The sequence below is a fragment of the Schistocerca cancellata genome, chromosome 3, assembly GCF_023864275.1.
Source record: "Schistocerca cancellata isolate TAMUIC-IGC-003103 chromosome 3, iqSchCanc2.1, whole genome shotgun sequence".
Classification (NCBI taxonomy): domain Eukaryota; kingdom Metazoa; phylum Arthropoda; class Insecta; order Orthoptera; family Acrididae; genus Schistocerca; species Schistocerca cancellata.
In genome coordinates, this window is record NC_064628.1 from 833,030,182 (window position 1) to 833,051,372 (window position 21,191).

The 21,191-nt window shown below is 41.2% G+C and overlaps 1 protein-coding gene across 4 annotated transcripts in view; it reads left to right on the top strand.

The window, feature by feature from the left end:
- The window catches only part of LOC126175883 (uncharacterized), a 930,852-nt gene that overhangs the window by 850,637 nt on the left and 59,024 nt on the right, over positions 1–21,191 (top strand). For all 4 annotated transcript variants that reach the window (XM_049922923.1, XM_049922926.1, XM_049922924.1 and 1 more), the window contains exon 8: positions 17,495–17,520. In XM_049922923.1, the coding sequence (XP_049778880.1) occupies positions 17,495–17,520 (26 nt within the window). The remainder of the gene's footprint in view (positions 1–17,494; positions 17,521–21,191) is intronic.

The window sequence follows — 21,191 nt, forward strand, 5'->3', positions numbered from 1 at the left end:
CTTCAGTATCGACAAAAGTCATTTGGTTCGTCAGCTCCAAAAATCGCTCGACGATAGCCGCTGCTATCAATCTTGAACGCCGAGAGACAGAACTGCCTGCTTCCGGTAATGCACTGATAATACGTCCGTCTTGCAACACTTTCACAAACCAAAACACAGCGTCGGTAACTTCCCGTTTGCTGTCGTCTGTGACAGGTCTCAACTATATATTTTAGCGCTGGTCGAAGGGTGTACATCCTCCATTATTCAGATTATGCAACTGAAAGATATGACACAACAAACGATAACTAGTTCGTATGGGATAGAAAGATAAACTAATTACTGCAATCTACATATAGTACAAGTCATACGTTACTTAAGAAGATCAATGTGTTTTTTCACAAAACATATTTTATACGGCAGATTAACGATGTAAAATCATTACATGTATTCTCGAGGTTTGCGGCAGCCTAATGACGGAAAACAACTCTTTCCGACTGACTTCTATAAGGTTCGTACTGGACACCCTCACTCTTCGAGGTTCACAACTATGATATGACGAAAAAGCAACTGGGACAACATAACTCTCCCCGCGTGCACTCTGTCTTGCGCCACGCTGTAAACCGGCGTCTCGCGGTTGGCTGTCTGTGATCCCTCGTGAAGAATTCGCAGCACTCCTACTCGGAGTTGTTTTCATGTGACAAGGCTTAAAAGTTTAATTCTGTACTAATTCCAATCGTTTGGAAAATTAGTTTGTGTGCCTTATTACTATTATTATTCCGCGTTGAGTTGCGTACCTTATTAACCTTCCTATCTCTACGGATTCTGATACGAAAAACTACAGTTAAAAAAAATGAAAACCGTACAGTTTCGTCGAGATTCGATCCTGGTTTATTCGCTTCCCAGCAGTTACCTTGGCCGTTACGCTATTTTTTTTTTTGTTCGTTAACGCCGGCCGAAGTGGCCGAGCGGTTCTAGGCGCTTCAGTCTGGAACCGCGCTACCGCTGCGGTCGCAGGTTCGAATCCTGCCTCGGGCATGGATGTGTGTGATGTCCTTAGGTTAGTTAGGTTTAAGTAGTTCTAAGTTCTAGGGGACTGATGACCTCAGATGTTAAGTCCCATAGTGCTCAGAGGCATTTGAACCATTTTTTTTTGTTCGTTATCGTTCGTTGTAATTGGTAGTAGCGGACGTCACATAATATCCGTTGAAGTTCCTTGTTGATCCCTTCACCATTTTGCCGCGCTGTGTCCAATGCTATTACCCCATACACGGTGCATATGTTTCTGGCTGCCTCCGCTACGAAATATCCACCAACCTCAAAGTTCTGGGAACTTTACCAGTGCCTTGTCGAATCCATATCCTGCAGAATACTAGGCAGTGACTTTCGGTCATGATGTCTTTCCCCTCTGCACGGGTATCACATAATGCGTCTACAAGTACAGGTTCTGACGCAGGAAGTACGGAAGTTTGGGTGTGGCCGTGACTGGTGTACGGATAGCATGCGTGCGTCTGCGAAGGAACATCGCATCGTTCTTCTTAACGACACAGGCACTGCACTGTCCTATATGCCCTATTTTTCGACCTTGTGAAACAGCCGTGCGGGTCACCTTCATAGACGACAGATGTAGCCACACTACGCTGCAAGGTTTTCGTCTTAGTCCTCCGTGAGTGGAAACGTCTGCAGAGAAAAAGAGAAACATAAGTACTTAACACAAGACTTGGGTTATGAGCAGTGCCACTTTCATAAAAGACCACGGATATGTTTTCGGAGGAAAGATCTAAATGCTCTCACTGTTGTTCATGGCGTGGGTAGAGCGACTTTTTGAAATGGAGTATACTCTGCTTGCTTCTTTGTCGATAATTTGTTTTAATATATTAATCGTGTGATCAAGATAATTTATCTGGGGTTTCCTGTGTGCATCATTTTTCAACACCTGGAGCTGCTCACTCACTGAAAATTGCGCAATTTATGTCACGAAGTCGAAGAGTCCCTACAACTGTTGCCACAATACGAGGGTAAGTCAATTATTATCCGCAAAGTAGTTATAAAATTTTATTGTAATCAAATAGGAAAGTTACGACAACATCATTTTTCAACAGTCTCCTTGCGTTAAACGCACTTGGTCCATCGTTGTACAAGCTTTCTGATGCTCTCATAAAAGGAGGTTCTCGGTTGAGCTGCGAGCTAGGAATGTACCGCTTCTTTTACTGCTTCGTCCGAGGCAAATCGACAGCCCTTCAATTCCTGTTTGAGTGGATCAAACAAGTGATACTCAAAAGGGACAAGATCTGGACTATATGGAGGATGATCCAGTAATTCAAATTTGAGTTTCTGGAGCGTTTCAGCAGTGTGGGCAGCAGTATGAGGACGGGCATTGTCGTACAACAACACAACACCTTATGACAACAATCTTCGGCGTTTGCTTCGAATTGAAGGCTTTAGCCTGGCAGAAGCATCTAACTGTAACGTACACTGTTTATTGTTGTGCACCTTTCCCCATAATGTTCCAGTACTGGACCTTGTGCGTCCCAAAAACCGTAAGCATCAGTTTTCCTGCGGCGAATTCCATACCCCTCGTTTACTGTCCTGGTCATAATGATGGATCCATGTTTCGCCACCAGTAATGATCTTGTCTAAGAAGTTGTCTCCTTCGTTACCATAGCGATCCAAATGTTTTCTGCAGACTTGTTGTTTATGCAAGTGTGTGGGTTGTTTTGGGACCCATCTTGCACAAATTTTATGAAACCCAAGTTGTGGATGATTTCGTAGGCAGAATCGTGACTAATTTGCAGACGATGTGCCACTTCGTCAATAGTTAATCGTCTGTCTAAGGGAATGATTTCACGTGAATGCTCAATGGTTTCTTCATTTGTGGCGGTAAAAGGTCGTCCGGCTCTTTCATCGTGCGTAACAGTTGTGCGGCCATTTGGGAATTTTTCAATCCATTCGTAGACACTCCGTTCTGGCAAAACACTGTTTCCGTACTGCACAGAAAGTCTTCGATGAATTTCGGCCCCTGATACGCCTTCCGATCTCAAAAAACGGTTCAAATGGCTCTGAGCACTATGGGACTTAACTTCTAAGGTCATCAGTCCCCTAGAACTTAGAACTACTTAAACCTAACTAACCTAAGGACATCACACACATCCATGCCCGAGGCAGGATTCGTACCTGCGACCGTAGCGGTCACGCGGTTCCAGACTGTAGCGCCTTTAACCGCTTGGCCACACCGGCCGGCTCAAAAAACGGATCACTGAACGTTGTTCTTCTTTGGTGCAAATAGACAGTGGAGCAGCCATGATTAACAGCACGCGGCGATAACGAAACTAACCCAGCAGCTTGAAAATTCCAAAGATATAACAACAAATATACAATGCGTCACCAACCTACTCAGTTGTTGTTTGTTCTGTCACGAATAACCGAAGTTTTCTCGGGCTCTCTTCCGCTGACATATCATCATTGAAAATACTGACGGTGCAGCATCTCGAGTTCAAAATCTTTAAATAAGAAACTTGCTATATGACGTGAGACGGTACCGTTGTGAGTTCGGAGGACAAGGATTTTTTTGGCTTGCTTCTCCCCTAATACGCCCCGTTGAGAAAAGTCTAAAAACAGAAGACAGTTAAATTGTACTCAGCAATACCAAGAGCTTTCAAACACGGCGTGAAACCTGTTACCTTAAATACATTCGTATGGAAACAAGTGTGGCGATGTGTTGAAAGAGTAACGTTGTGGTCTGTTCCTGAGGAATACGGGACGAGCACATGTGAGACCGTTCTTATTGAGTGATATCGGAGTGTCAGTTTACTGATACAGATATTGCGCATACGTGATTCCTGTTTGCCATGGACTTAATTAAGGACAAGGCCCACACGTTACGCCACGGACTGCTGTTTGCTTTGTCTAAGTGCACCTCATTTGAGTTTCAGCTCCACGCGGAAATTCGCTTCTATTAAACATTCTGAGGACATTAATTTAACTTCGCGTACAGTTCGTAACTTTTGATAAGCAATATTTTGACGATACGGTGCTGGAAGCAAGAAAAAGAAATTAGTTTTCTTTCTATTGAGAGTCCATTACTTTCGGTTTGATGGAAAGAGCGCTATCGACCGAACAGAGAAGCAAGCAAATAACTGCACACCAGTGTCATGGCCACAGGGCAACAGTATGAAATTCATTACAAAGTTTGCCAATATTAAGTCTGTATGAAATATCAACCATAGAAACTTAGGATCACGAAACGAGTGGCTAGTCGCCAGAAATGTTTTGAGGACGTTGTTCGTTCATTCAGTTTCTTTACCTGTTAAGGGTGAAGACTGAATGCATAATACAGCGCAAAAATTATTCGTTGAAAATTTGTAAAGTTCTTAAATTTCGGACCTCTATATTTATTTAAGTATAATGTGATGAAAAATATCCAGTAAAATAAATATTTAGCTCCTGCTTAAAAAAACCTGTCCTTTTTATGTCATCAACATACGTATTTAGATAGAAACATTCACACGTACAAAAAATTTGTTAATAACTGTGAATCTATGAAGCGAAAAATGACTAGAATAATATGAAACCACTTGAATAATATGAAACCATTTTCGATGATAAAATTCAATAAAAATTATAAAATTACTAAATTAAACCAAAAGATACTCAAGAATTTCAAATATTTCTGTAGTTCCTTGTAAAAGTTACTAAACGGACACAAACACTCGATTTGTTCATAAACAATGAAGAAAATAACAGTAGGACAGACGTATTCATAAATATAAATGCTTTTACCATAATCAGTCTTCTGGCCCGACATTATGAAGAATTTTTGATCACGTTGCTAATGGGCTGGGCATTGTCGCTTACGCCTTTCCAGTACAGCCTACGGTAAGGTGACGTTGTTACGTACCAAGCGTAGCCAGCTACACCAAACAGTACTGTAATGTGGGCTTAGAGAAGACATCTTTGTTCTGTGCTGGACAACGAGAAGCCAATCGTGACGATGAGGTACCAGAATATGAACTAAAACGAAATATAACTGAAGATAATCGACGTGAGACACAAGGCCTCAGTGAAAATCCTGTACCTTTAGTGGCACAACATGAGGGTATGAATAACAACTGCAACTGACAATGAGTTTGCTATCGTCAACACGATAAGCTTTGTTTCGATAAGTGCGCCTCATTGATCTGTTCTTTCCTTATCGAGGACAGGAATTTTACCAGATTTCCGGACATGATACCAGCATATAAACTTTCACAGAGTGTAGATTCTTAATAATTCTGCAGGCAGGTTCATGCAATGTAAAATGACGTAATATGAGACGTCGTAGAGGCAGTGTTGGCTGGTTCTTTGTTCTTTGGCAGTGGAAGGCTTACGACGCGTTTAACCCTATACTGCCTGCACACAATCTTTATCACTTGTCATCTACGTTGTCATAGTCTTTTCTCCACTCATTTATCTGCATTGTCCAAATCGTGATACCTCTTTCCTGTACCTCATTTTATTATTACGTACAGAATAATTCCTTCGATAAAACTATGGCTGTTTCTTTCCTGTATCGTTCTTCAACTGAGAAATTTCTCCATTTCGAATGTTCCTGATTAATGCGAGACATTGACTATCCTTTCGCAGTTACGTCTGGAGAGTAAAATTTATTCATAATTGAAACTATTAATAAGCAGGGTCGACTGTTGTTTAGATAACATGTCTCCGTAATTTAAGTAGTAGACATCGATCAGTACTTTTCATGGCAAAACCTTTACTGTCAACCTATATTTGTATGGTTTATTGAAGTTTTGCTTCACCATACGCTATTCATCTTCAGATAAGTCGAGCAAATAATTGATTAATGAAACGTAACCATTCTAACAGTGATGAAACGTAGCCATTCTAACAGTTTTTAAGAACAAACATTCCGTCTACAAAAAATGTACCATGACGTACTGATTGTAGGATATAATGGCACATCGTTACCGACAAGTCAGTTGTGTACCAACATTCGCCAGAATTCGAAATGTAATTGTGATGCGGCAGTATTTCAACCGACTGTGCGCTGAATATACAGATGTTTTACCTCTTTTACTTGTACGTTGGATCAAAAGATATTATCAGATTACAATAACATGATATTGATACGCTTCGAAATTTTTTTTTTTTTTTTGTCATCAGTCTACTGACTGGTTTGATTCGGCCCGCCACGAATTCCTTTCCTGTGCTAACCTCTTCATCTCAGAGTAGCACTTGCAACCTAAGTCCTCAATTATTTGCTTGACGTATTCCAATCTCTGTCTTCCTCTACAGTTTTTGCCCTCTACGGCTCCCTCTAGTACCATGGAAGTCATTCACTCATGTCTTAGCAGATGTCCTATCATCCTGTCCCTTCTCCTTATCAGTGTTTTCCACATATTCCTTTCCTCTCCGATTCTGCGTAGAACCTCCTCATTCCTTACCTTATCAGTCCACCTAATTCTCAATATTCGTCTATAGCACCACATCTCAAATGCTTCGATTCTCTTCTGTTCCGGTTTTCCCACAGTCCATGTTTCACTACCATACAATGCTGTACTCCAGACGTACATCCTCAGAAATTTCTTCCTCAAATTAAGGCCAGTATTTGATATTAGTAGACTTCTCTTGGTCACAAACGCCTTTTTTGCCATAGAGAGTCTGCTTTTTATGTCCTCCTTGCTCCTTCCGTCATCGGTTATTTTACTGCCTAGGTAGCAGAATTGCTTAACTTCATTGACTTCGTGACTATCAATCCTGATGTTAAGTTTCTCGCTGTTCTCATTTCTACTACTTCTCATTACCTTCGTCTTTCTCCGATTTACTCTCAAACCATACTGTGTACTCATTAGACTGTTCATTCCGTTCAGCAGATCATTTAATTCTTCTTCACTTTCACTCAGGATAGCAATGTCATCAGCGAATCGTGTCATTGATATCCTTTCACCTTGTATTTTAATTCCACTCCTGAACCTTTCTTTTGTTTCCATCATTGCTTCCTCGATGTACAGATTGAAGAGTAGGGGCGAAAGGCTACAGCCTTGTCTTACACCCTTCTTAATACGAGCACTTCGTTCTTGATCGTCCACTCTTATTATTCCCTCTTGGTTGTTGTACATATTGTATATGACCCGTGTCTCCCTATAGCTTACCCCTACTTTTTTCAGAATCTCGAACAGCTTGCACCATTTTATATTGTCGAACGCTTTTTCCAGGTCGACAAATCCTATGAAAGTGTCTTGATTTTTCTTTAGCCTTGCTTCCATTATTAGCCGTAACGTCAGAATTGCCTCTCTCGTCCCTTTACTTTTCCTAAAGCCAAACTGATCGTCACCTAGCGCATTCTCAATTTTCTTTTCCATTCTTCTGTATATTATTCTTGTAAGCAGCCTCGATGCATGAGCTGTTAAGCTGATTGTGCGATAATTCTCGCACTTGTCTGCTCTTGCCGTCTTCGGAATTGTGTGGATGATGCTTTACCGAAAGTCAGATGGTATATCGCCAGACTCATATATTCTACACACCAACGTGAATAGTCGTTTTGTTGCCACTTCCCCCAATGATTTTAGCAATTCTGATGGAATGTTATCTATCCCTTCTGCCTTATTTGACCGTAAGTCCTCCAAAGTTTTTTTAAATTCCGATTCTAATACTGGATCCCCTATCTCTTCTAAATCGACTTCTGTTTCTTCTTCTATCACATCAGACAAATCTTCACCCTCATAGAGGCTTTCAATGTATTCTTGCCACCTATCTGCTCTCTCCTCTGCATTTAACAGTGGAATTCCCGTTGCACTCTTAATGTTACCACCGTTGCTTTTAAAATCACCAAATTGTTGTTCTGACTTTCCTGTATGCTGAGTCTGTCCTTCCGACAATCATATCATTTTCGATGTCTTCACGTTCTTCCTGCAGCCATTTCGTCTTAGCTTCCCTACACTTCCTATTTATTTCATTCCTCATCGACTTGTATTTCTGTATTCCTGATTTTCCCGGAACATGTTTGTACTTCCTCCTTTCATCAATCAACTGAATTATTTCTTCTGTTACCCATGGTTTCTTCGCAGCTACCTTCTTTGTACCTATGTTTTCCTTCCCAACTTCTGTGATGGCCCTTTTTAGAGATGTTCATTCCTCTTCAACTGTACTGCCTACTGCGCTATTCCTTATTGCTGTATCTATAGCGTTAGAGAACTTCAAACGTATCTCGTCATTCCTTAGTGCTTCCGTATCCCACTTCCTTGCGTATTGATTCTTCCTGACTAATGTCTTGAACTTCAGCCTACTCTTCATCACTACTGTATTGTGATCTGAGTCTATATCTGCTCCTGGGTACGCCTTACAATCCAGTATCTGATTTCGGAATCTCTGTCTGACCATGATGTAATCTAATTGAAATCTTCCCGTATTTCCCGGCCTTTTCCAAGTATACCTCCTCCTCTTGTGACTCTTGAACAAGGTATTCGCTATTACTAGCTGAAACTTGTTACAGACCTCTTTCATTCCTTGTCCCAAGCCCATATTCTCCTGTAAACTTTTCTTCTACTCCTTCCCCTACAACTGCATTCCAGTCGCCCATGACTATTAGATTTTCGTCCCCCTTTACATACTGCATTACCCTTTCAATATCCTCATACACTTTCTCTATCTGTTCATCTTCAGCTTGCGACGTCGGCATGTATACCTGAACTATCGTTGTCGGTGTTGGTCTGCTGTCGATTCTGATTAGAACAACCCGGTCACTGAACTGTTCACAGTAACACACCCTCTGCCCTACCTTCCTATTCATAACGAATCGTCCGCCGCTCGTGGTCTCGCGGTAGCGTTCTCGCTTGCCGAGCACGGGGTCCCGGGTTCGATTCCCGGCGGGGTCAGGGATTTTCACCTGCCTCGAGATGACTGGGTGTTTGTGTTGTCCTCATCATTTCATCATCATCCAGGACAGTGGCGAAATTGGACTGAGCAAAGACTGGGTAATTGTGCGGGCGCTGATAACCACGCAGTTGAGCGCCCCACAAACCAATCATCATCATCATCATCATCATAACGAATCCTACACCTGTTATACCGCTGCTGTTGATATTACGCGATACTCATCTGACCAGAAATCCTTGTCTTCCTTCCACTTCACTTCACTGACCCCTACTATATCTAGATTGAGCCTTTGCATTTCCATTTTCAGATTTTCTAGTTTCCCTACCACGTTCAAGCTTCTGACATTCCACGCCCCGACTCGTAGAACGTTATCCTTTCGTAGATTATTCAATCTTTTTCTCATGGTAACCTCCCCCTTGGCAGTCCCCTCCTGGAGACTGTAGAGAAGAGTTAATACATAATATTTTGTATTGGAACCCGTGTCCGGAAACGTCACCCAACGACGCTACAGAACGTCAAACTTATAGACGCCGGAATCTGTAAATGTATGTACAACCGGGTGATTCCGTGATGATGTTACAAATTTTCAAGAGTAGTGGAGACGGACAAATGTATAACATTGTCCCTTTTTCGTAAACAAACAAGTCGAGGGTATTATTCTGATACCTCTGACATTGCAATACATGTGTTGGTACTGTCGTTGCTAAGAATGTAGGGTATGAAACTTTCAGAGGTGGCAGTATGGACTAAAATAAGAAAAAATGTCCAGTAAACATGGGCTTCAAAATGCGTACCTGAGAACCTATGAGCGCTTGTTGATCTTCCCAAGTGTGAAACACATCTCCTGTATTGAAGAAATGCTCATAGCTCTTAAGGTATGCATTTCAGAGCCCATGTTTACGAGGATAATTTTCGTGTTTCGGTCCATACTACAACCTCTGAAAATTGCATACCCTACATCCTTATTAATGACAGTACCTTACATGTATTCCACTATCAGAGGTACCACAACGATTTTCACCTATATCTTTCAACTCTTTCGGTTTCGGAACAAGGACCCATACCTTTAATTGGCACTTATATCGTTCTTCACCATCCTTGAAAGTTTGTAACATAAACAGGGAATCACTCAGTATATTCACTCATGTACAGGCGCCGGCAGCTGTAACTTTGACGCTCTGTATCGTCGCTGGATGACGTTTTCGGACATGGGTTCCTATTCAAAATATTATATGCTGACTCCTCTCTACAATGCGCAGAAGTTTGCAATGGGAGTTTCCGAACACCCTGTATAAACCTCACAAACCTTGCAAATGATTGTGCAGAATTTCACTTAAAATTTACACTAAGTAGTCTACATGTTCTTTAGCAATAAAATTTGATAATTAGAAATCAATACTATCTTAATTAAGATTCTAATGTAGGCTGACGGGTAAATAATTCATAACAATTGACAAAAATAAAACAGCCATCATACACGTCACGAAGGGGATAAAATCCTACATTAATAAAAAAGTTAAATCCAGTATATTCATTTATAGTTACCGTCATAAAATACAGGTGGTATTTACTTACCTGAAGATGCAATGTACGAGACGATTACGGTTCTTGATGACGTATATGTGGTGACATGAGGCGAGTCAGGGCGTTGTGAGCTGATGGATCTCTGTGTTTGTTGATGAGGGGAGTAAGAGAAGGAGGAAGTGGAGCAGGAGGTGGTGGATGAGGTGGGTTCGTCGTGTTTCGACCTTTGAGAGCTAGATGTAAGAACCGGACTGAATAGTGAGGTGCACTGCAGGCCGTTAAAATTGCAACACCAGGAAGAATAACAAATAACAACATTTATTTTTTTGCGATTATACAGGATCTGTTCAGAAGTATTCGGACACCTATTAGTGGTCAATAATATGGGGTGATTCTGCACTTAGCCCTTTTGCTAAGTGCATTAAGGGGACCACATCATAGCCACGTAAAGCACTTCCATATCATAACACCACATCTTCCGTAAATCGTTGTTGGCACTGCACATGACCTTAGGTAACATTCATCAGGCATTCGCCAAACCCGGATTTCCACAGGGTATAGTGTCGTTGATCACACCAAATCACTCGTTTCAAATTGTCAACTGTCCAGGGACGTCTCTCTTTAGATCACATCAAACGTCACTTAGCACTGACTACAAAAATGTGTGGCTTAATAGGATCTGCTCTACGACTGTACTCCATTCCTTATGTACAGTAATTGTGCTAGCTGAACTCATGGATGATTCTTTCCGCTAATTTCATGCATTTTTTTTTACAACCACTCTCCACAATGCTCGACGGTCCCTGTCCATTAGTGCTTGAGTCCTGGTCATGGTTCAGCTGCAGTGGGTCCTTTGCGTTTCTACTTAACAGTCACATCACCGGCAGTCAACTTGGGCAGCTTTAGAAGTGTTTAGACATCCCTGATGGATTTTTTACTCAGGTCGCATGCAATAGCCAGCCCACGTTCGAATTTAATAGGCTCTACTGTCAGTACTTTTCTACTGACAATAATCCACGTCACTTGTACTGGGGGGGATGCCCCTCGTGACATCTAGTCGTCAATTAGTGGTCAGTTCCGCTTTACTTAGTGGTGCCTGGATACTGCTGATCAGATAATTTACAGTGAAGGGAAAATACATTATTAAATTTTGTAGGTGATTACGGTCTACACAGGGTTCAAAATTCAATGTTCAGAACTGCCACCTCTGGCAGCACAAACGGCTCTAACATGGATATCCATCAAGATACTAAACTTGAGTAAGAGGTACTGGTACGTCATTCTATGCTGGTTCACTTCTCTACCAAAGTTGATCAATAATAGTGTCTGGCGAGTAGTAGTGTGCTGTTCTCTCATCAACACATAACAAGATGTTGTTAGTGGATGATAAATCTGGAGAGCGTACTGTCCACTGTACTGTACGCGGTCAGTACTGAAGTAGGCCAGGAAAGCACGGGAAATATGTGGTCCTCTGTTACCTTGTTGAAAGACAAAGTGTTCCACGATAGGACACGTTCTAGAACCTTATCGTTACGGCTACTGTCCAACTTAACTTCTATGGGAACCAGAGAGGCTAATGTTGTGTATCCAGTGGCACCTCTCATCATCACACCAGGTTTTGAGTCCATATGAGGATGATGAATGAAACTGGGCAACATGTGTTCTCCTTCTAGCTGCCATACATGAATACGTCCAACGTAATACTGTGCGCTCAGACGGGACTCGTCTGAAAAGACGATGTAATAGCCCATACTATTGGAACACTGATGTTAATGCACCTCTCTGTGCTGCCACATCAAGGGAAACTGCAACAATGATCGTATCACGCTCCGGACGCCGTCACTGCGTTCGTGTGCACGCTTCTGTTGATGTAAACAAGCCCATTTCCTAAGGTACATGACATGGATGTGCGATCCTGCATGACTGAGTGAGCAATATGTCTGTCCTCTCGTGCGCTAGTCCCTTGGGGCCATTGACATCCTGCATGGAGCCAAGTACGGTCAGCTTGAACACGTAAGCTCCAAATTCTCGAGACGGTCATGGGATGCCAATATTGCAATGTCACTGAACAATAAACCTCAGCCTGTCCAATTCCTACACTTGTTTCTAGATGTTTCCCATCATTCACACAAGGCATAACACCACTGTGTTTTAGTTTTTAGTGGATATGTATTTCTTAATTAGATACACAGTGTGTTAGTGGTATAAATACTGATATTTTTATTGGAGACTACGGACAGTGCACTGAACAACATTACATCAGTATTTAATTCATTTGGAGACTTATAATTGTACCTATTAGCATTAGTACGTTTTTACCTTGGTTAGCACCTCCAAGTACATGTGGCAAGAGCAACCCCTCAATGCTTATTTTCCCCTGGGCACCACGTCAGATTCTGAAGTGTGGATGCATGGACGCAAAACGTTTAGTCTACATTGACAGGCGTAGTCCACTAAACGATGTGAGATCCGGAGAAGGGGGAAATTTGTTGGAGAAGGGTTCGGCAATGACCCAAGATTGAAAAAATTTAAGCAGACAAAGCAGTTTTGGCGTAAAAGATAATGCAAGAAATAGGATTTTCCCTAGGTCTTAGAATTTGAGGAGAAGGGTGAAATTCATTCGCCAGTAGTGGCTACGTTAGGGACAGGAAAGATAGATGCAGATTGTGAGACAGAATACATGATGTTCAATGATTTGTAATTAGTGGTAAAATTTACTCACGAGAAGAATCAAGCGTCACTGACAAAGGCAGCGAATTCTAAGTCAAGGAAGACAAAGATATCTTCAGGTATATGCAGTCATAAGTATAGGAGATGATGGAGGGGGATGAACTGCCCGCAATGTATTATGGGTGTAAACCTCACCGTGTGTTGGGAAGCAGTAGGTCTTGTAAATTCTAGGTGGTAGCATTGGTTAATAGATAAATTACGTTGTTGGATTGATAAGACGACGTTTCACTAGTAAATTGATTTTAAGGAAGAGAAGTGTACTGGATCACTTCTTGTTTCAGAGTAATAATTTAAATGTACAATCCCTTAGTGCACGTAGTAGTTTACGTGTGACATGTTTCTTGACATTGGTAACTTACCTGAAGAAGTGGTATTTTTTTCAGTATTCATCGGCGTAAGGGGTGATGAACTGGACAAAGCTAGAATCCTTACGCGAACTGAGGATATACTGAAGGCATGATGCAAGTAACTCGATCGTCTGCGCTTGTTCGGTGTTATTTGATTAATGCGCTAGAAAGAATAACTCGATGACAGATTTGTAACATGTAGTAGGTGGTACACTTTTCACTATTTGTTTGAGATTAGTGGTTAAGTGCGTATGGAAGTGTCTGTGTAGTTGTCGGTCTCTGGTGAAGAGGGTGAATCGATAGAACTGACGGGACTTTTTGCGTGGAAGTAGACTCATTGGGAGGTGCGAGGTGAAGTGGGTTCTAGAGTAAATTCAGAATCAGTTTCTGGAAGGAAAGGTGAAATAGACGTATATAATTAGGGTTTCACTGAGTGTCCAGGTAGCCCCGATTTGAGTATGGATGGAGTCTGAATGAGACGTAGTTGTTTCCTTTTTCTTTAATGTCGCACACCTTCTTGTATCCATCCTTTCCTTTCAATCTTCTCCCAGACGCAAGTCCTTACAAAGCATTCTCCCCATTCTCCCTCAAACAGTCCCATCGCAATATCTGATGAAGCCAATTCTTCGTCCTTTCTCTTATAACTTGAGTTGTCTTCTTCCCTCCCCAATTATTTCCGTACCTCTTCATTAGTCACTCACTGTACTCATCTAACGCTTTCCGTCCTAATACAAGCGCACGTCTCAAATACCTCCAACTGTCTTTCGTCCTTTCTTCTCAGTGTACACGTTTCAGTTTGTCTTTTCCTGTGTCAAGCTTTCCTCATAATAAGTTGCTCTTTCTATCGAAAGCTCCGTAAGCTACGCCAGTTCGAGTTTTGGGCTTCTGCTAGTACCTTATATATTCCGTTACTACGCTTCTTAGGTACTTTAAAGCTGATATTTGGTTAATTTTTAGTACCTTACTATACTATTAGTTAATTTGCATTCTTTGCCCAATTATCATGCACTCAATTTTTTCTTATTGATCCTCACACCATTTTCTTCACAGCTCTCATTAGATCTTTAACATTTTACAGATCTAAGTTACTCTCTCCTCAATAATTTCCTAAGGGAGTATGTTAAAGAGCAGACAGCAGTCTTCCATAATTTATTTAGACATTTAAGTTCCAAACCAGACTCTTATCTTTGTTGTAAATATAAATTTTGTGCCAGTCTTTCCTTCTTCGAATCATCTCCTTTCTTCTTCAAATGTCTGTCTGCACAGTTGAATCGACAAAGAGGCAAAAATCACATGTGAGGGGCCCGAGTTCGATTCCCGGCAACATTGGAGATTTTCTCCGCTCATAGACTGAGTGTTGTGCTGTGTTATCTTTATCACCATTTCATCCTCCTCGACACACAAGTCGCTGAAGTGGTGCCACCTAAAAATACTTGCATCAGAGACTGGTCTACCTAACAGGACGCCCTAACCACACACACATTTCATTTCATTTCATTTTTTCAAAATGCTCATCAACTCGCTCCAGCCTAATCTGCCGAAAGCCTCTTCTAAGTCAGCAAATAAGCTATAAATGTATCATCCTATCTCAGTACCTCTCCTCTCTATACTTCTTAGAATTGTGGTTTTCTAAGTCAGCAAATAAGCTATAAACGTATCATCCTATCTCAGTACCTCTCCTCTCTATACTTCTTAGAATTGTGGTTGTATTTCATTTTCCTTTACCTTTTCTAAATCCAATCAGATTCTCCGCAATGTGCCAATGTAGCGTTACATGTTACCTTTCCATTAGCACTCTCGATACCTCTTCTAAGTCAGCAAATAAGCTATAAACGTATCATCCTATCTCAGTACCTCTCCTCTCTATACTTCTCAGAATTGTGGTTGTATTTCATTTTCCTTTACCTTTTCTAAATCCAATCAGATTCTCCGCAATGTGCCAATGTAGCGTTACATGTTACCTTTCCATTAGCACTCTCGATAATATTTTGACTACATGAGAAATTAAACTAATAATCTTATGTTCTTCACAATGTTTGCAATTCTTCTTTTTTTCAGTTTGCATCTTTACAAAGTTGGACTAACTCCCTCTTCTCTCCGTCTCACAATATCTTTATCACTTTTGTTTGCAATTCGTCATCTTTACATGCCCTGATATTTTCCATATGATTCAGAACTTTCTGCACTCTCATTCAGTGCTTTCTGTACTTCTTCATCAAAGCTGCAACGCCTTTTTTCAGTCGGCACATTTGCATCTTCTACTCTCTTTTTATTGCTGGTATTAGAGCCTTCTCATACAGATACTATATATTCACGCCATCTTTTTAACATTTCTTGTGGTTCTTTTGTTATTCTATCATCCTTTCTTTCAGTTTTCATATTAACCTTTCTTTTGTTATTTTTGAAAATTGTATCTTCCTAGCTAGTCTATACACAACTACATACTTTTCCTCTTTCCCCGTATCTTCCATTTCCTTACATTTTCCATTCATCATTTTTATCTTGGATGTTCCGAGTCTCTTGATAATTCGTTATTCAATTTCCTGTACATAATTTCCCCTGTTTGTTCTTTAGATTCTACCATTTCCTCCGCCCATCCATCTTTTTTAGCGTTACAACCTGATGCTTTTAAGGTTCTTGTTTCTTATAAATTCTTTTGCAAATGCCATGAGACCGTCTCTCATTTTCACCCATTTCTCATTAATGCACTCTTACTAATAATCTTTTCCAGTTTTCCTATAAAACTGTTTTCCAATTACTACATGCCGCTCTTAAGGTCTCCACATTAAAATTCTCTCTAGCATTTCTTGTGCAAACTTCACGTTTATTTGCTCTACCATCTGGTTGTGGTTAGGATTTATGACAGTTCTGAGTATGCTTTATCTTTGTTAAAGCAATTCCTATACCTTTTCTGTATAAGCATGTAGTCAAATTGATACTTCAGTCTATTCAAACTAGAAATCCACATATGTTACCTTCTTTTGTGGTTCTCCAACAAGGGTTCACCAACAACTAACGAGTTATCCTAACAGTACCTCTTCCGCTTCATTCACCCACCACAGCATCCATCCCCCCCTCGCCTCCCCCTCTTCCACTGTAAGGAACCTGATGGCGCTGTTGGAAGACATTGGACGTCGGTCTAAATTCCTGTCCCGACCTGCAGATTTATATTTTCCCTTGTTTCCGAAAACAGCTTAGGAAAAACTGCCGGATGTTTCAACTGAAAATGACACGGCCGAGTTCCTTTGCGATTCGTCTCAATATGACCTTGAGCCCCTTCTCTGATTACCTCGAACTTGGAACGTTGGACTCTGACCTTCCTTCCTTTTCTTCGTAGAAACAATCCATGTGTGAACTGAACGGGAAGAAACGTTATTACACATGGTTCAATAAACTTCAAGGAACTCTGCGCCATGTACATCGAAGTAATTCTGTCGGAGTTCAGATAAAAACTCATATGCATTAGTAGTTTTGTTGTGGGAAGCAAAGTCAAGTATTACATACTTATATTGTTTCAAGGAGTACCAGTGTCCCTGTTTTAATTGAATTAAAGTCACACAAATTAGACTAACGAAAACAAAGGAGATGAAATCGAAGAAATTCGATGACGTGAAGATCCTATCTAATAAATAGGGCTTGAAAATAATTAGCGGATAGATCTGGTTGTTTTTCCGGAATGAAAAGAAGAAAACGTAAACGCTACTGGAACCATCTTGAAATTATTCTTGGATGGTTTGATTGCTCGCTAGGATCGAGAGACCGAGGTTCGTACGCCTGTTCAGCGCAAAGTTTCGTTTCTCATGACACATGCATTTCCAAGAACTTGCTCTTTTGGAATATATTTCACGTTCACTTTTTTATTACTACAAAGCTATAGCTTCTTCACGTATGTTGTCTTTTCTCGATCATCGTTTATGCAGCTTGGAGTTAGTCTGTTATATAGTTGTTCCACGGCAAAGCATTTTAAACAAGCTCATGATCAAACTTAACAATCTGAATACTATACGTATGGTGTGTTAAAATTTTTTTTCTATCTTTTTCAGGCTATGGAAGCACTCCACCGTCAGAGGTAAGGAGAAATGAATAGTTTAGTATTTGTTCACTTACGTTCAATAATGTAAAGTACTTATCTCTACTATCAAGATTAACGATAATAAATTCTTGTGTCGGTAGTCACAGTGGCAATAAAAGACAGACCATCTGCAAAACGGTAAAATATAAGTAAGTTTATTTACAATAATCACATGTAATAACTGAGATATGTATAACTTTGAAATGCTGTAGGTCCACCTGTGCTACTGAGTAATGTACAAAGTGGGTAATGTTGCCGACAGAAAGAAATTTGAAAGCTGATACAGTTCTATAAGACACTGGCACGTAGAAATTGATTAGTAGCTTCGTGGTATGTCGCTGCAATTATCTCACTGTAGTTTTCCGTAGTAATGGTCATAAATGTTGGGGCGAAGCTCTGAATTGTGGCTACTTAAAAAGAAGTCCTGACAATTCAGAGTCGCAGGCAGTCAGATCATGGCAACTTAGCTTCCTCTGGTGGCGCTCAGATACCCGTGAGTAATGCTTGACACTAAGCTACTATTCAAAGCACAAACCCAGACGCCGATAATCAAAGTACTTCGCCTTCTTCATCAACTCAACCCACTACTGTCTAGACGTGACCTGAGGGTCACTACTAAACTGAGGCTGTGCTGATCGAAGATTACCCCGGCGCTACTCTACGGCTACTCCACTCAGGGAACGACCTGCAATTCTAACCTAAATCTTGTTCAGACTGTCTGAAATCGTTGCCTCCACCTGACGTTTGGGGACCTGAGGAGGGTGTCACTCAGACATCATTAACTCGACATACCTAAAATTAAGGAAAACAACGCCATCTCAACAAGGAAACTGCTAGGTGAGGTCGACCTTCTCCGACCCACAACACGTCACCTGTTGCACCGGCACAGTGGCACAGGTTACGAATACTGGATATGGTCCCCCAACAATGAAATAAATTACTACGAACACCTCAACAGGGTCCATGGACGAGCGAGCCCACCCTGCTAAAGCGGAAATAAAGAGAACATCACCTGAATATCACACATCGCAGAAGTGCAACCACTACAAATCGTAGCACCGGCAGCACAACTCAAAAGTTAAACAAACTTTAAAAAAAGGTGGCGTGTATGTGTGGCGAAACAGCGAGGGATGGAAGAGCAATCTCGCCTGTCGCGCACTGGCGGGAGGTATAAACATGCCGTCTCGTCGATACCTGTGAGCGGCATGCGGCCTCCAACGAAGATACTGTTGATACCAAAGAATTTTGCATAAGTATAATCTAATTAAATATAAGCTAACATGCAAAAGTGTGGTTAGAATTTTTTTTTCAATATAAATTTCATTGAACAGTTGCAAATAAATATTATTATACCTAAGCGGTTTCGACAAATTAATTGGTTCTCTTCAGAAACCTACAAAATTTGGCATAGACTTCGGCTATACAAATATGTGACGTGTGAAAATTATATTAGAGAAACTTACTTAGATTAGCAGACAGTCAATATCTTCTTCATAGAAGGACAACGCCATGGTATGTTCAGAAATTGACATATTATTATTTTAAATAATTATTTTAAACTGTGTTTGACAATTTTTAATAACTAAATCACATGTATGTGTCTGATGTGCTAGCAAAAAGGAACATATGTAAAATCATACATAAAGCATATAAAGAAATTGTGCACTGGAACGCCAAAGAAACTGGTGTAGGCATGAGTATTCAAATACAGAGATAGGTAAACATGCAGAATACGGCGCTGCAGTCGGCAATGCCTGTATAAGACAACAAGTGCCTGGCGCAGTTGTTAGATCCGTTACTGCTGCTACAATGCCAGGTTATCAAGATTTAAGTCAGTTTGAACGTGGTGTTATAGTCGGCGCACCAGCGATAGGACACAGCATCTCCGAGGTAGCGATGAAGTGGGGATTTTCCCGTACGACCATTTCACGAGTGTACCGCGAATATCAAGAATCCCGTATAACGTCAAATTTCCGACATCGTTGGTGCCGGAAAAAGATCCTGCAGAGAATCGTTCAGCGCATCCCTTCCGCAAATTGTTGCAGATTTCAATGCTGGGCATCAACAAGTGTCGGAGTTCGAACCATTTAACGAAACATCGTCGATATGAGCTTTCGGAGCCGAAGGCCCGCTCGTATACCCTTGATGGCTGCACGACACAAAGCTTTATGTCTCGCCTGGGGTGTCAACTCTGACACTGGATTGTTGATGACTGGAAACATGTTGCTTGGTCGGACAACTCTCGTTTCAAGTTGTATCGAGCGGATGGACGTGTACGGGTATGGAGACAACCTCATGAATCCATGGATCCTGCATGTCAGCAGGGGATGTTCAAGGTGGTGGAGGCTCTGTAATGGTGTGGAGCGTGTGCATTTGGAGTATCCCTGATACGTTTTCATACGACACTGACAGGTGATACACGCGTAGGCATCCTGTTTGATCACCTGCATCCATTCATCTCCATTACCCATTGAGCAATTCCAGCAGGACAATGCAACACCCCACACGTCCAGAATTGCTACTGAGTGGCTCCAGGAACACTCTACTGAGTTTAAAATCTTCTGCTGCCCACCAAACTCCTCAGACACGAGCATTATTGAACATATCTGGGATGCCTAGCAACGTGGTGTTCAGAAGAGATCTCCACCACCCCTGGTACTCTTATGGATCAATGGACAGCCCTGCAGGATTCATTATGTCAGTCCCCTCCAGCATTACTTCAGACATTAGTCGAGTCCATGCCACGTCGTGCTGCGTCACTCCTGCTTGCTCGCGGTAGCCCTACACGATAATAGGCAGGTGTACCAGTTTCTTTGGTACTTCGGTGTATATAACACCTTTGAAAAAATACAACGCATAATTTTAATATATGAAAGAGATGGGTTAGTTTTCATATTTTATGAGAGATGATTTGCAATTAAAATAGCGTTTTTTTAATGCAAGTTGATCATTCAACAAATCTTTTGAATTTAGGTGAGAATGGTTCTAAATTTCAAATTTCAAATGAACATTGTTTAAAATAACTGTATACAATATGTAAATTTCTGAACATATCATGAAATTATCCTTTTATGGAGAAGATACTGACTGTCTGCTAAACTAAGTAAGTTTATGGAATAGACTTTTTATACTTCACACAAATGTATAGCCAAGGTCTGAGAATTCACAATACCCCTAGTTTTGTAGCCTTCTGAAGATGACAAATTTGTCGAAACCGGTAAAGAATAATAATTTATTTGCAACAAATGACTAAAATTTATTCTGAAAAAATAATACTACATTTGTTGAAAATTACAGCCATTATTAAAAATTTTGTCTACTACTATTACAGTAATTTTTTATTTGTTTTTATCGCATTCCACAGTGCACTCGATTGCTCCCTGGTCCATAGGCACCTCTTGCCTGTTCCTCGGGCGCTTGGAGGGTATTGTGGTTCTGTCTGCCTGTTCCATTATTTGTTTGTTGGCTCCCTGGTTGCAGGGAAGTATTCCCCTGTTCCAAGGCAGCGTCGTTGTTGCCGGTAACGAGCGCAGCCACACGCCGTCCCACGTCACCCCGCTTCTGGTTCCTCGAGTGACGAGACACGGCCAACGGCTGTGTTTCTCTCTGGTATTGTCACGACGACTGCTCATATGGTGCTGGCGGTTCTTCTGCCGTCACTGTTGACC